The sequence below is a fragment of the Mustela lutreola genome, chromosome 7 (assembly GCF_030435805.1).
Source record: "Mustela lutreola isolate mMusLut2 chromosome 7, mMusLut2.pri, whole genome shotgun sequence".
Classification (NCBI taxonomy): Eukaryota; Metazoa; Chordata; class Mammalia; order Carnivora; family Mustelidae; genus Mustela; species Mustela lutreola.
The window spans coordinates 132,285,481-132,298,141 of NC_081296.1; the positions used below are offsets into that span (position 1 = coordinate 132,285,481).

The 12,661-nt window shown below is 39.1% G+C and overlaps 1 protein-coding gene across 1 annotated transcript in view; it reads left to right on the forward strand.

Moving 5' to 3' along the window:
• The window catches only part of SEL1L (SEL1L adaptor subunit of SYVN1 ubiquitin ligase), a 54,738-nt gene extending 42,782 nt beyond the window's left edge, over window positions 1-11,956 (forward strand). Inside the window, exons 18-21 of the mRNA XM_059182621.1 lie at window positions 63-137; window positions 1,107-1,279; window positions 5,184-5,312; window positions 7,737-11,956. Of these exons, the coding sequence (XP_059038604.1) occupies window positions 63-137; window positions 1,107-1,279; window positions 5,184-5,312; window positions 7,737-7,946 (587 nt within the window). The 3' untranslated portion in view covers window positions 7,947-11,956. The remainder of the gene's footprint in view (window positions 1-62; window positions 138-1,106; window positions 1,280-5,183; window positions 5,313-7,736) is intronic.
• The last annotated feature ends 705 nt before the right edge of the window (window positions 11,957-12,661 follow it).

Consider the following 12,661-nt stretch of genomic DNA (forward strand, 5'->3'; position numbering starts at 1 on the left):
TAAAAGTCCAGTGCCTGTCCTTCTTAAGTGCCTGATTTGTATTTATATCGTCTGCCCCGTAGGGGAAGCCACCATTGTGGGGGAGAACGAGACTTACCCCAGAGCTCTGCTGCACTGGAACAGGGCCGCCTCGCAAGGTGAGTGGCCGCTCCGCTCTGGGTAAAAGCATCCCCCGGGGACCTTTCTCCATGGTCTCCAATTTGCTTTATCTCCCGCAAAAAACTGAGTAATGTCATTCGCCAACTTGAAGTTAAGCAGACAGACCCAATATGGCTTACCTTGTTTGTATCACGAGTTAGTTATTCTTAAAACGGAAGTTCTAGGGGCGCCTGGGTGGCTCAGTGGGTTAAACCTCTGCCTTCGGCTCAGGTCATGATCCCAGGGTTCTGGGATGGAGCCCCACATCAGGCTCTCTGCTCAGCAGAGGGCCTACTTCCCCCACCCCCGCCTGCCTCTCTGCCTACTTGTGATCTCTGTCAAAATAAAATAAATTAAATAAATAAGTAAACTCTTTAAAAAAAAAATTAAAAAAAAAAAACAACAGAAGTTCTAGTGCCCAGGTTCCTAAATTGAACTGTGAGGTCTTTGTACTGGACATTTATATTGTGTTATGGCTTACTCTTTGGTTTTTAGTTTGAGGCCAGTGTGCTGCGTAAAATGAGAATTGAGTAGAATATATAATAAAATACTGGTCTAAAACCCCAAAAGATTTTAACCTTTCCCCTTTTTTCTGTTTGAATATTTTTTCTGTATACTTCTTTCAACATTGCCTGGTCATCCCTTCTTCAAACCTGAACAGTGGGCCAGGTGAACTACCTTACAGTGTACATGTGTGATAGACAAGAACATGCTCATGTGAAGAGCAGGCTGATGAAACAGGGACTACCGCCCAGCTTGTTTTACCTCCTGTTGACTATTAAAAAGCCTTTTTCTAGTTTAAGTCTTTACTGAATTTATAGCTTGGCTAAAGGATTAGTTGTAAAGTTTATGTGCTAAAAATTAAAAGTCTATTTTATGTAAACATGTTAATAGGAGGAGAAATAACACTTTGTCTATTTAAAACACACTTTATTTATTGGCACTTTTGCATTTAATTTTTGTTTAAGGCTATACCGTGGCTAGAATTAAGCTTGGAGACTACCATTTCTATGGCTTTGGCACTGACGTAGACTACGAGACTGCATTTATTCATTATCGTCTAGCATCGGAGCAGCAACACAGTGCACAAGCTATGTTTAATCTGGGATATATGCATGAGAAAGGACTAGGCATTAAGCAGGTGAGGGTTGCTTCAAAACAAATGTTTGAATGGTGTGATTGTGATTTGGGGGAATCGTCTGCATTTTTATGGAAAATAGGCTTTCTTTGAAATGTGCTCAGATTTTAGGTTCTAAGTTATGAGACAGTTTTATAATATTTCAGAAGCTCATCTCTCATCATCAAACACACACTGCTATGTTTAGGACAGTGAGCCAAAAACAGACTGATTAAAACAGAAATACAGAGCTGCCTCCATCAGTAACTCATTATTTGAGTAACCATCTGTCCGTATTCAACCATGTTCTATTGTTTCTCATTTTGAAACAAGACATTTGCTACTGATTAATGTATTTCTGAGTCTTCTGCCTTTCTAATATAGTCTAACATTCTTTAGAACCATTCTTACGTTCTTGCCTTTATGCCCTTAATGGGATTTTGAAAAACTGTGTTTTCTCCTACACATTTTTAATTTGGCATTAAAAATTTTCATCAGGGACTCCTGGGTGGCTCAGCTGGTTGAGCAGCTGCCTTCGGCTCAGGTCATGATCCCAGCGTCCTGGGATCGAGTCCCACATCGGGCTCCTTGCTCGGCAGGGAGCCTGCTTCTCCCTCTGTCTCTGCCTGCCATTCTGTCTGCCTGTGCTCGCTCTCTCTCCCTCTCTCTCCCTGACAAATAAAAATAAAATCTTTAAAAAAAAAAAATTTTTTTTTCATCATAAGCTCCAAAGGATCTAAATTTTAGCTATATGAAGCACCAACACTTTTTTAAAAAATGATTGAATTACTCTAAATACCAAAATTTTAATGTCTTCATTATTGATTTTTTAATACACAGCAAACTTACTAAATGAAAATGATATCTTTTCCTTTTCTTCCTGAATTTATATTTTACTAATCAGTCAATTATACTTAATCTGAAACAAAGTTTGTTGAACTCAAATTTTAAATTTTATTTCCTATGATCATAGGCTTAAGTGTTAAGAAAAATTCACGAGATTGGGACGCCTGGGTGGCTCAGTTGGTTAAGCAGCTGCCTTCAGCTCAGGTCATGATCCCAGTGTCCTGGGATCGAGTCCCACATCGGGCTCCTTGCTCAGCAGGGAGTCTGCTTCTCCCTCTGACTCTGCCTGCCATTCTGTCTGCCTGTGCTCGCTCTCTCCCCCTCTCTCTCTCTGATAAATAAATAAAATCATAAAAAAAAAAAAATTCACGAGATATTATTAGTCATAGTTGGTTAGTTATCAATACAGTATTGAATAAATCAACATAATACTATAAATTTCACAAAAATTTTAATTTTGTGGTAATTACTGAACTTGTATCTTTTGATGAGATGAATGGAGACTCTTTTAAAAATTAGTTTAAAGATTATTGAGTAGATTTAGCATGAATTTCATTTTTCATTTTTATAAATATATGCCTGGAATCTTGTTCACATCAACAAGTATATACAAATGGGAGGAATCTTATAGCAAAGTCACTTAATTCCTTAAACTGCTTTAGAGCTACATGCTGTCTTCTTCAGGAGGCTTAAATAACAGGATTTCTCACAGTTCTGGGGGCTGAGAAGTTACAGTGTGGGGTGGCAGCAGATTTGTGCCTGGGGAGGCGCTACTTCTTGGGCCAGAGACGGCTATCTTCTGGCTTTGGTCCTTACCTGAGGAGAGAGCGGTAAAGCAGCAGCAAGCACTTAAAAGACTCTTTGAAGGATGCTAATCCCATTTATGAGAGTTCTGCCCTCATTACCTCATCTAATCCTGATAATGTGCCAGAGACTCACTTCCTAATCCCAACCATCACATAAGGGAGTAGAGGTTCCACATAGAAATTTAGGTTGGACACAAACATTTAGTCTGTAACATGTGCTGGAAATCAGAGTGATCTGTCATTAAGATTATTTCCAGCGATCTATCACTGACAACTTGGTTAGGTCCCCCTTCAATCTTGTTGAAAGCAAAGAGTTGGAAACGAGAGACTTGCAAAAGATGTACTTATTCCCTGGTCACTGGAACCATTCACTTTCTCAGCTTCTAGGTGGAGTACCAAAAAGTTTTACCAAGATTTATCAAATAACTAATTATATTCCTCCCTCTATCACTTAGAGATACTTGATTGACCTAATATGCTTAAAAGCAAGTTGTTCGTTTTCATTTTGCTAATGCACTATTTTTTGATCAAGTGCCTTTTATTTTACCACATTTGAATATTCAATTTTTAAATTGCAGTATGTAAATTTTTATATTTTACATTTATATTAATGTTAGAAACTTAAATATTAGTTTTTATCAAGACTGTGGAACTGCAGGCTGAGTGCATTCAGCTTGAGGAAGAGTCTGCCATGTTACCAAGTTACTGAAGCCTCTCTTAGTTGACAGACCAGTCAGCCAGACCAGACTTTGTTTCTGTCAGCAAGTCTGACTTCGTTTTTTCATTTTTTTAATTCTATTTTCTTGACTTCATTTTTAAAATTCAAATAAAATTAATATGTGCTTGGCGACTAATATAAAGATTGCACATAAGTTACGGTTTTTATGGAATACAGTCCATAATAATTTACCTAAAGCAATCAGACTTAAAATAATGGAACTCTAACAGTCTGTTTTTGTAATAGATTAGAAGCCAAGAAAATTAATCAATGTGTATTCTCGTAATTTAATTTGTAATATAATGTATAGCTTATATAAATTCTTGTGAATAAAGACTATGATATGATAATAAGCACAGAATTTCATAGATAAGAATTGGGGGAGGGAACTCTGGGATGCAGCTTTAAAGAGTAATTAATCATATATAAAAATCAAAATGATTCCATTAATTTTTGTAAGACATTATGATCACCTTTTTTAGAGAAAGAAGCACTCACTCATACTACTAAAAACTATTCAGTCCAGCATCTAGTACAGCTAGAAAAATATTGAGGGTTAAATGAAGATTGGTTACATGGAGTAAATCAGAATGTAATTGATAAGATTTAATTACTAAATCACCCACACAGAAGTCGATGTTACCACATAAAGTTTGGTCCATGATCTTGAAAAATGTGGCAGTCCAAAAAAAACTTGTTATATTTTTTTTTTTAAAAATCAAGTTGTACTATTACTGTTAGTAACAGAAGAGAACCTTCTTTTTAACTAATGACACACCCTAGTGACAATTTAGGGAACAGCTGAATGTAAATGCTTATATTGAACTATGTGGAAAAAGTCCTTTTTAATGTTTAGCCTCTCTTTCCCATGCCTCATGGAATTCTTTCCTTGGAGTTTGGTCTTTGACAATAGTCAGGGCATGGAAAAGGTGAGGTTGTAAAACGAAAATTTCACAGCATCCCACTGTGCAGTTTGGCTTTTATCTGCATGCAGAACACTCCAGTCTGGACCAGAATTCATAATGACTTGTTTCACCTTTTACAGAAATATGTCTAAGGCAGGGAAATGCAGAATGGGAATCCCTTATTAACACTATATATGCAAGCAAGCTCTGAAAAATCGTGAGCATGTTACCAGGTTTGAAGATCACCGCTCCAAACTGAAACCAGAAACTGATTATACTGACTGAAGTTTTAAGTAAGAAAAATTAACTTGAGACTTACAGGTGACCCCTGGAAATCTTGAGCCTGACCTGTGTTATGCATAGGAAAGCAGCTGTAGACAGCACATCTGCATGGCAAGTAGGACATGAGGCAGGAGGAACATGAGCTAAATCTTAAAATTTTTCAGTTAAATTTTTTGAAATGAAGCAGATAATTAAATATTACCCAGTTACAGGTTGGGTTTTTCCTTTAGGTACGGGAAATCTTAAAATGAAAATTTGAAAGGTAAAATAAATGTTCTAAGTATATAAACTGATTTCCAAATATATAAACTAAATAATATTTTTACTTACTTTGACAAGAGATGAATTCTGATTTATTGCCTATATTCTAGGACATTCACCTTGCAAAACGTTTTTATGACATGGCAGCTGAAGCCAGCCCAGATGCACAAGTACCAGTCTTCTTAGCACTCTGCAAATTGGGTGTGGTGTATTTCTTGCAGTACATACGGGAAACAAATGTAAGTGTTCCATGTCTCTCTCCCTTTTTTTTAAGATTTATTTATTTTAGGGCACCTGGGTGGCTCAGTGGATTAAAGCCTCTGCCTTCAGGTCAGGTCATGATCCCAGGGTCCTGGGATTGGGTCCCACATCAGGCTCTCTGCTCAGCAGGGAGTCTGCTTCCTCCTCTCTCTCTGCCTGCCTCTGACTACTTATGATCGCTGTCTGTCAAATAAATAAATAAAATTTATTTTAGAGAGCGATAGAGTATGCATGAATGGGGGGAGGAACAGAGGGGAGGGAATCGTCAAGCAGACTCCCTGCTGACTGTGGGTCCTGAGCTGGGTTCCATCCCGAGACCAGAAGATCATGACCTGAGCCGAAATCAAGAGTTGGTCATTTGAGCCATTCAGGACACCCTCCATGCCTCTTGTAATTAAAATATAAATGACGTAAGCTGCTCACTCCAGAGGTTTGTATCTCAAAAGTTCAGGGGAAGGGGAGGAGTGTCCTGCCGGTGTCTGGTGCCGTCCCTTCTCCCCCGAGGCGAATCCGGGATATTGCATCAGGCATGGGGTGACGGCAACCACAGAGCAGTCCATTCTCAGGTAGCATTGGACAGTGGCTCTGGGTGCTGAAGCAGTTTTCATTGATGCAGGTGTCTTCTGGTCTAGAGAAAACTGAGACCAACCCTTGGCGATCTGAAAGAGTAGTTAACTAAATTCAGTAAATAGTAAGTCAGACAACTGCCCCGCAGTGACTCAGAGCAGTCCCTTAAAAGAAAAGTTTTAAAAAGGGAAGAAGTAGAACCTGAGAACCTGCCCAGGCTGTTGTACTTCAGGTTCTTCTCCTAGTGTGAAATATGTTTAAAACACCACTAGAACTTTGTTCTGTAAAATTACTTTGAACTACTTAAATAAGCTACTGGTAGAACCCAGATCAGAGGCGGGTTCCCCATTCCTTTCAAAACCACTGACTTCAGTTACCTGTATTTCTGGGTAGGTGCTCTAGGGTTCTCCTCTTTTACATATGGTTTATCTTGCTCCCTCATAATGGTACAGGATTTAACTCTGAAAGTCCTAAGATGTATGCTGAATCAAGAGCTATTTAACTTCAGTTCATTCCAGACCAGGATAGGAGGATATTTTAACCTTTTGTAAATCTTTCAGGACAGCTTGATAGAGCATCAGTATTCAATTCCAGAATGGGCTTCTCCTCCTGTGACACAGATATAATTGGAGTCCATGATGCTCCTTCCTTAACCCTATCCTGTGCCGCCAAGGGCCTCCGTGCTTGGTGCTCCGGGGCCAGAGGTGTCAGACTCCATCCTCCGGATTGCTTGTACATTTGTCACAGCAAATTCATAACCAGGCGTGCTGTACCCTCCAGTAATGGAAACAGTCTTTGTTCCTTTAATTGAAAAGCTAACAGTGGGGCGGCCTGCTCTTTCTCTCAGGTCTATTTCAGACACTTTTCTTTCACAGTTTATAGGACTAAGAAACTGCTGATTATAGTCTAGGATTTGGTCATGCCTTATTCAATCTTTGTTGTTTTTTTTTAAATTCAGAAGTATAAAGAAGACGGTAAAGTGCTCCATAATCCTACCATCCTACACTCCAACTAAAAAAAAGAGGGTAATAAGCAAGATAAGAATGAGAAAGTCAGACAATACAGAAAACATAAAATCTCCTATCACAGGTCCCACCCCAGGAAACGGTTAAGAGTTTCTTATAATCTTTTTCCAGAAAAATTTAGCACCTGCACCTACAAATATATATATGATGGGGACATTTTTAAATATAACTTCATCTAAAGGATTATATCCCATGTTTATTTCCTTTGTAGGTAGGTAGCAGTCCAAAAATACCAGTGATGATTTCTCTTAAGTGACACTTAAAGTATCATAGACATAGAACATAACTTTTAAGTTCAAATTCAGGTGTTAAAGACTTAGTTAAATCCTCTCTAAAAAGTACTAGTCATTCAGCTGTTGAACACTGGGATTCCTACCATCGTCAGTTACATGAGAGAAGATGTGAAGTCTTCTGCGGTCAGGAGAACAGGGTGCTCAGCTGGGTGACGGGCATGTCGGGATACTGATCATTCCCCCCTTGGCTCTCCCTATCCCCAGTATTCCTTGCAAATATTTTCCGTGAAAAATGGTAGGAAACGAATGGGTTGGATTACTGATGGAAAGGAACCCTGTTAGATACTTGTATTACCTACTATTAAAAAATAATAACTCCGTTCCTGAGACAGCATTATTTTTTGTTTCAGTTGAAGGCTTTTAAAGCCATTTTTTTTAAACTGCATTGCAAAGTGTTCCTAAAACCAATGATTTTAATAAGTTCTGTATTCATCTCTAATTTGTTATGTAACTTTTTTCCTAGTTCCTTCTCTGCCATCTTAGTGATCATAATGATTTTTATATTATTCTCATTAAGATTCGAGATATGTTCACCCAGCTTGACATGGACCAGCTTTTGGGACCTGAGTGGGACCTTTACCTCATGACCATCATCGCGTTGCTCTTGGGAACAGTTATAGCGTACAGGCAGAGGCAGCACCAAGACATGCCTCTGCCCAGGCCCCCGGGGCCCCGGCCGGTGCCAGCACAGCAGGAGGGGCCGCCAGAGCAGCAGCCGCCTCAGTAACAGCCGCCATGTCCAGCCATGAGCAGTGACAACCAAGGAAGTTGTTTACCGAGAACACTTGCATTTGATACCAGACTTCGGATCAGCGGTCACCTCCTGGAAGAGGCACAAGGAAGCATTGAATTCCTAAAGCTGCTTAGAATCTGATGCCTTTATTTTCAGGGATAAGTAACTCTCACCCAAACTGAGTTGAATGTTTGTTTCAGTGCCGTTCGGAATAACAGCTCTCAGTGGGCCCCCCATTTTTTTCTGGAAACATATGAGACACTCAATGTCTGCTGTACCCAGCTGTCTTTCTTGGGTCCTTTCGGTCATTCGAATTCTCAATGTGCATAAGTTCTTCTGTCAACCACCTTTAAGGTCTTATGCATCAACACTAAAAACTGATCACTGTAAAAAGGACAAACCAGTTAGTCGCAAGTTTAACCTTAACATGTTTGAAAGTCTAAAAACAGAACTTGGCCTTTTAAGTAAAAAAACAAAAACAAAAACAAAGTCTTCAGATCGTTTCAGAACTGCAATAACTGAGAAACTTTTACCAATCTACATGCAAATATACATACTCAACATATTGGTTATTTTAAAAGGGAAGGCTGGGGAGGTTTCTTATTATTGGTGATTGTCCTACTTTCTACCATACTGCTCTCCTTCAGAGACTGAAAGGCGTGTTAAAGAGTTTTATGTGAACTCACTTCTCTGGAATGGAATATATAAAACATTGTGAACTGACTCCTTAAGCTAACATGTGAATTTGCCCCCACTTACTCAGTGTAATTTGCTTGTTTATTTTGAGTATACAGAGCCTTGATCCAGAAGCCAGAGGATGGACTAAGTGGGAGAAATTAGAAAACCATATGAAAGTACTCTGGGTGGGGTACCAAGAAGATAGACACACTTGCCTGAAAGATGAAGCATTTGTTCCATTTTCCTTTGCATTTCTTACTGCAAAAGAACAGATCTCACCCTCCTGAATTCTCTAGATTTGAAACACGATTGCCAGGATGTGGCCTACAGTGACTACCATTATCAAACTGAAACTCAGAGAATCTAAGATGCATTAAACTCAGTGGTTGAGGAAAGCCAAAGCCTGTTTATGCTGTTCAGGTCGATTTTTACTTCTGCAGTTTTCTATTTTAGTAGAAAGTCAGCCACTTCCTTAGCTATCCTATGCACCACCCGCCCACCGGTAACTGTAGGAAAATCAAGGCTATGACACTTGAAAATTGCCTGGTCAAATAGTGTGGAGCACAGCAACAACAACGAAAATCGAGGACCTCACATATCCTCCAAATGAAGAAATTTAAACTTACACCGAATTTGTATTTCTTTTTATTGTCAGATGGTGGTATTCACCAGCCTATGTCTAGTCTGAGACTACATTAGTACCTGAGCAGGCTTTCTCTACCTCCTGACCTCAGTCTGTTTATAGTAACCTTTCTACTCTTTTGTTCCATAATCCCTCATCTGCCAGAAAACTTGAAGAGTTTACCTGTAGAGTTGTAAGACTTTGGTTTTTGAAGTTGGGGTTGTACTTGGAACTAGATTTAATGAGTCTGTAATGAACATGAAGGCTTTCAATGTGAAGTCATACACTCTTTGTGTGTGTTTAGAGTATTATGAGAAACCTGGTAAGCAAACTTGACTCCCACATAATTGCTTCCAAATTTGAAGAGGTGGCCACAGAACCATGTGTCTAGGAGCATATCCGAGAGGTAGGAGGTTTGACCCTCCAGAGGGTCCTGTTGCTCTGGGCAGGCTCTTTAAATAGTAAGACAGGTTTGACCTCTTAGGCTGAGAGAGATTGAGGGCAGTTGGTGCAGTGTGTTGGTGTCTTCACCACTGCCTCTTCCCACCCTTCAAAGATGAGTAGAGTTCACGGGAGCAGCCACGTTTCATTTCAAAGGAACTGTTTTAATGTATTTAAATGTTTGCAAAGCCTCCGAGATGACCGAGCTTCCCTTTCTCCCCCACCACCGTCCATCCACCTGATTTCTTTAGCCACATTTTTTATCTCTAGCTTTACCTCCCTCCACTCGTGCTTTGAAGAGACATTTCCGAAAGCAGCGCGCGCTACCTAATGGAAGGCACGGTCATGTTCTTCATGCAATAACAAACCTCCTGCGAGTTGACCACTACCTGCCCTGTCCTTTGTATACTCTACCTAGCCTCTTCCTGGCTTGTTTCCTTGCTCCCTGGGTCATTTGCTCCGGGAAATTTGAACAGTATGTTTAGAATAACTTCATTCTGTGGCTTTATGACTCCAGTCCTTACAACTGTCTCAAAATACTTTGCTCCCTTTTTCTTCTCTGTTCGTGGGACATAATACCTAGGCAAGTAGGAACTGGGTTTGGTGTTTCTCCTAAAATAATGCTCAATACTTACCTAATCAAATGGCATCCATTTGAATAAAATGACAGTAACTAAAGCTAGTTAATGTCAGTGACATTAAACTAACTCCGGGATTCAGGAGTTTTAATGTTAGAATTTAGAGTTAGCAGATTGAGTGCAGTTTCATTTCTCTGTGGCGGCCTGTCTCCTGACCCCCTTTAGCCTGTCTTCCTGCCTTTGAAGGTGACTACAGTAGTACTTAGCTTATATTCTCCTCTGCGTTTGGTTTGTGGTTAGTCAACTGTTTCAGAGACTTGAGACCATCCATTTGCTTCTGTTTTATGTTACAAAGGTAGCATTGGTGTTTGGGTTTTTTGTTTTTCTTTCTGTAGTTGAAATTTTTGTTTCTGTTTTCAGAGTAAGGCTTATCTTATTTTTGGTTAATATTCAGTGGCACAGAAAAAGTAAATGCCTTTTTTCCCCAAGATTCATTATTTTAGCACGTGAATGAGATTAACTTTGGAATCATTTACCTTAATACACTTGAGGCTTTGTTACCCTTGTGCATATAAGGTTAATTTGCGAAAGTTTTACTGCTAAGCTGTTCTAGCTCCGTACCATTGGGAAGCTGTAGAAACTTCTACCCTGATCTGACCATGATCTGATGCTTTATTTAATTAAAGAGCTGCTGTTGCCTCCAAGAAACTTAAGTATTTTGCATAGGATTTTTGTTTATTTGTTTCATTTTCCCCTCCTTTCTTTGCTCCTTCTATTTGTTCTTCAAACCAGCATTTTGGATGTATGCATGCAAGCCTGTGAATGGAGACCACAACCCTTCGTGTGTGGAGCATGTGTATTAGTGTCTAGCTCCATCACAGAACACTTCCTATACAGAGGTTTGGACTAATGTTTCACATGCACATTTCAAAACAAACAGCGTCCGATAAACAGCCCCTTTACCTGCCAAGAAAAGCAATGCAGGCTACTTTTGCCCCAATGACAGCTAGTATTTGTTCTGGAAGTGAATTTAATATGTATTGCACAATATTATGACTAGAAGAATGCAAGAAATAAAGCAAAAGAAACTTCTGTTTTCATGAAAATCTTTTTCCTCAGTCATTGCTCTCCAGCATAAAAGAAGATAGAAAATTTCTGAACACCGTATTGTCTGAGCCACTACCTGATTTTTGAATGTGTAGTAGTCCTTGAAGCTAAAATTCTCCTTTCACTTGGTATTTCAAGAAGATCTAAAATATCCCAAGTAAAAATGATTTGTGTTTTCAAATGACTGTTTGCAAAAGCAAAACTCCCAATTCTGTGTGCATGAGAAGGATATCCTGGCCATGTGCAGGAAGTCATCTCACATGCACGGTTTTTCCTGTCTGGAATGACAACAAGGTGACACTAGTCTCTGATTAAAAAAAAGAAATCATAATGTCGATATGATCAAGGTATAACCACTATCAATATTTAGGAGAAGTTTAAAAAGACCATAAGCTGGCATTGGAAGGAACACCATGGTAGACTTTTTTGTAAATTTTTTTTGTATTTAATTAAATACGGTATAAAGGCTGGTGAAGTGTAATATAATTGTGTAAACAAATCCTGTTAATAGAGAGATGTACAGATTCGTTTTGTACTGTATCTTGAAACTTGTGAAATAAAGAATCCACCTCTGGTTATCCTGTATGCCATAATGTGCCATGACCAAGCACCCTTCCAGTCAGACTCTTTTTTTAAATCCGAGTGACTCCATTTTTGATGAACCTTTCCGAAATTTTAGAAGCTTCTGGGAACATTCATTTGGGGCAGATTGAATCCATCTTTCATTTACTTTTCACTCTCCAAATTGATTTTTGTAAGTTGAATTTTGCCCTGGGGACAACATGAATTTGCTAAAAAATGCTACTTCTTTTCAACATTATAAAATCCCCACAATGTCTAGTTACCGTATGTCATTATACAAAGTTATTGGCTATATTCCCTATGCTGTACATTATATCCTCGTGACTTACTTATTTTATCACTGGAAGTTTGTACCTCTTAATTCCCTTACCTGTTTGACTATATTGCCACTTTTTAAGTAATCTCGACAAACACATGGGTCTCAAACTCATGGCCCTGCGATCAAGAGTCATGCTCTACTGGCAAAGCCAATCAGATGTCCCTCTATTACCACTTCTTAAATCTCTGAGGTCTTTGACTTGAATTATCCTGTGATATATAGTGAAATGTATCTAAAGTGTGCTTTATTCATTGCCTCATCCCAAAAAGTTCTTAAGAGAGGGCTTAAAGAGCCACACACAATGATAAAGTTTACATGGGTTAAGTAAGATGACCTAGGTAAAGGGGAAGTGAAAAACAACATTAAACCAAGAGTGAGTTTG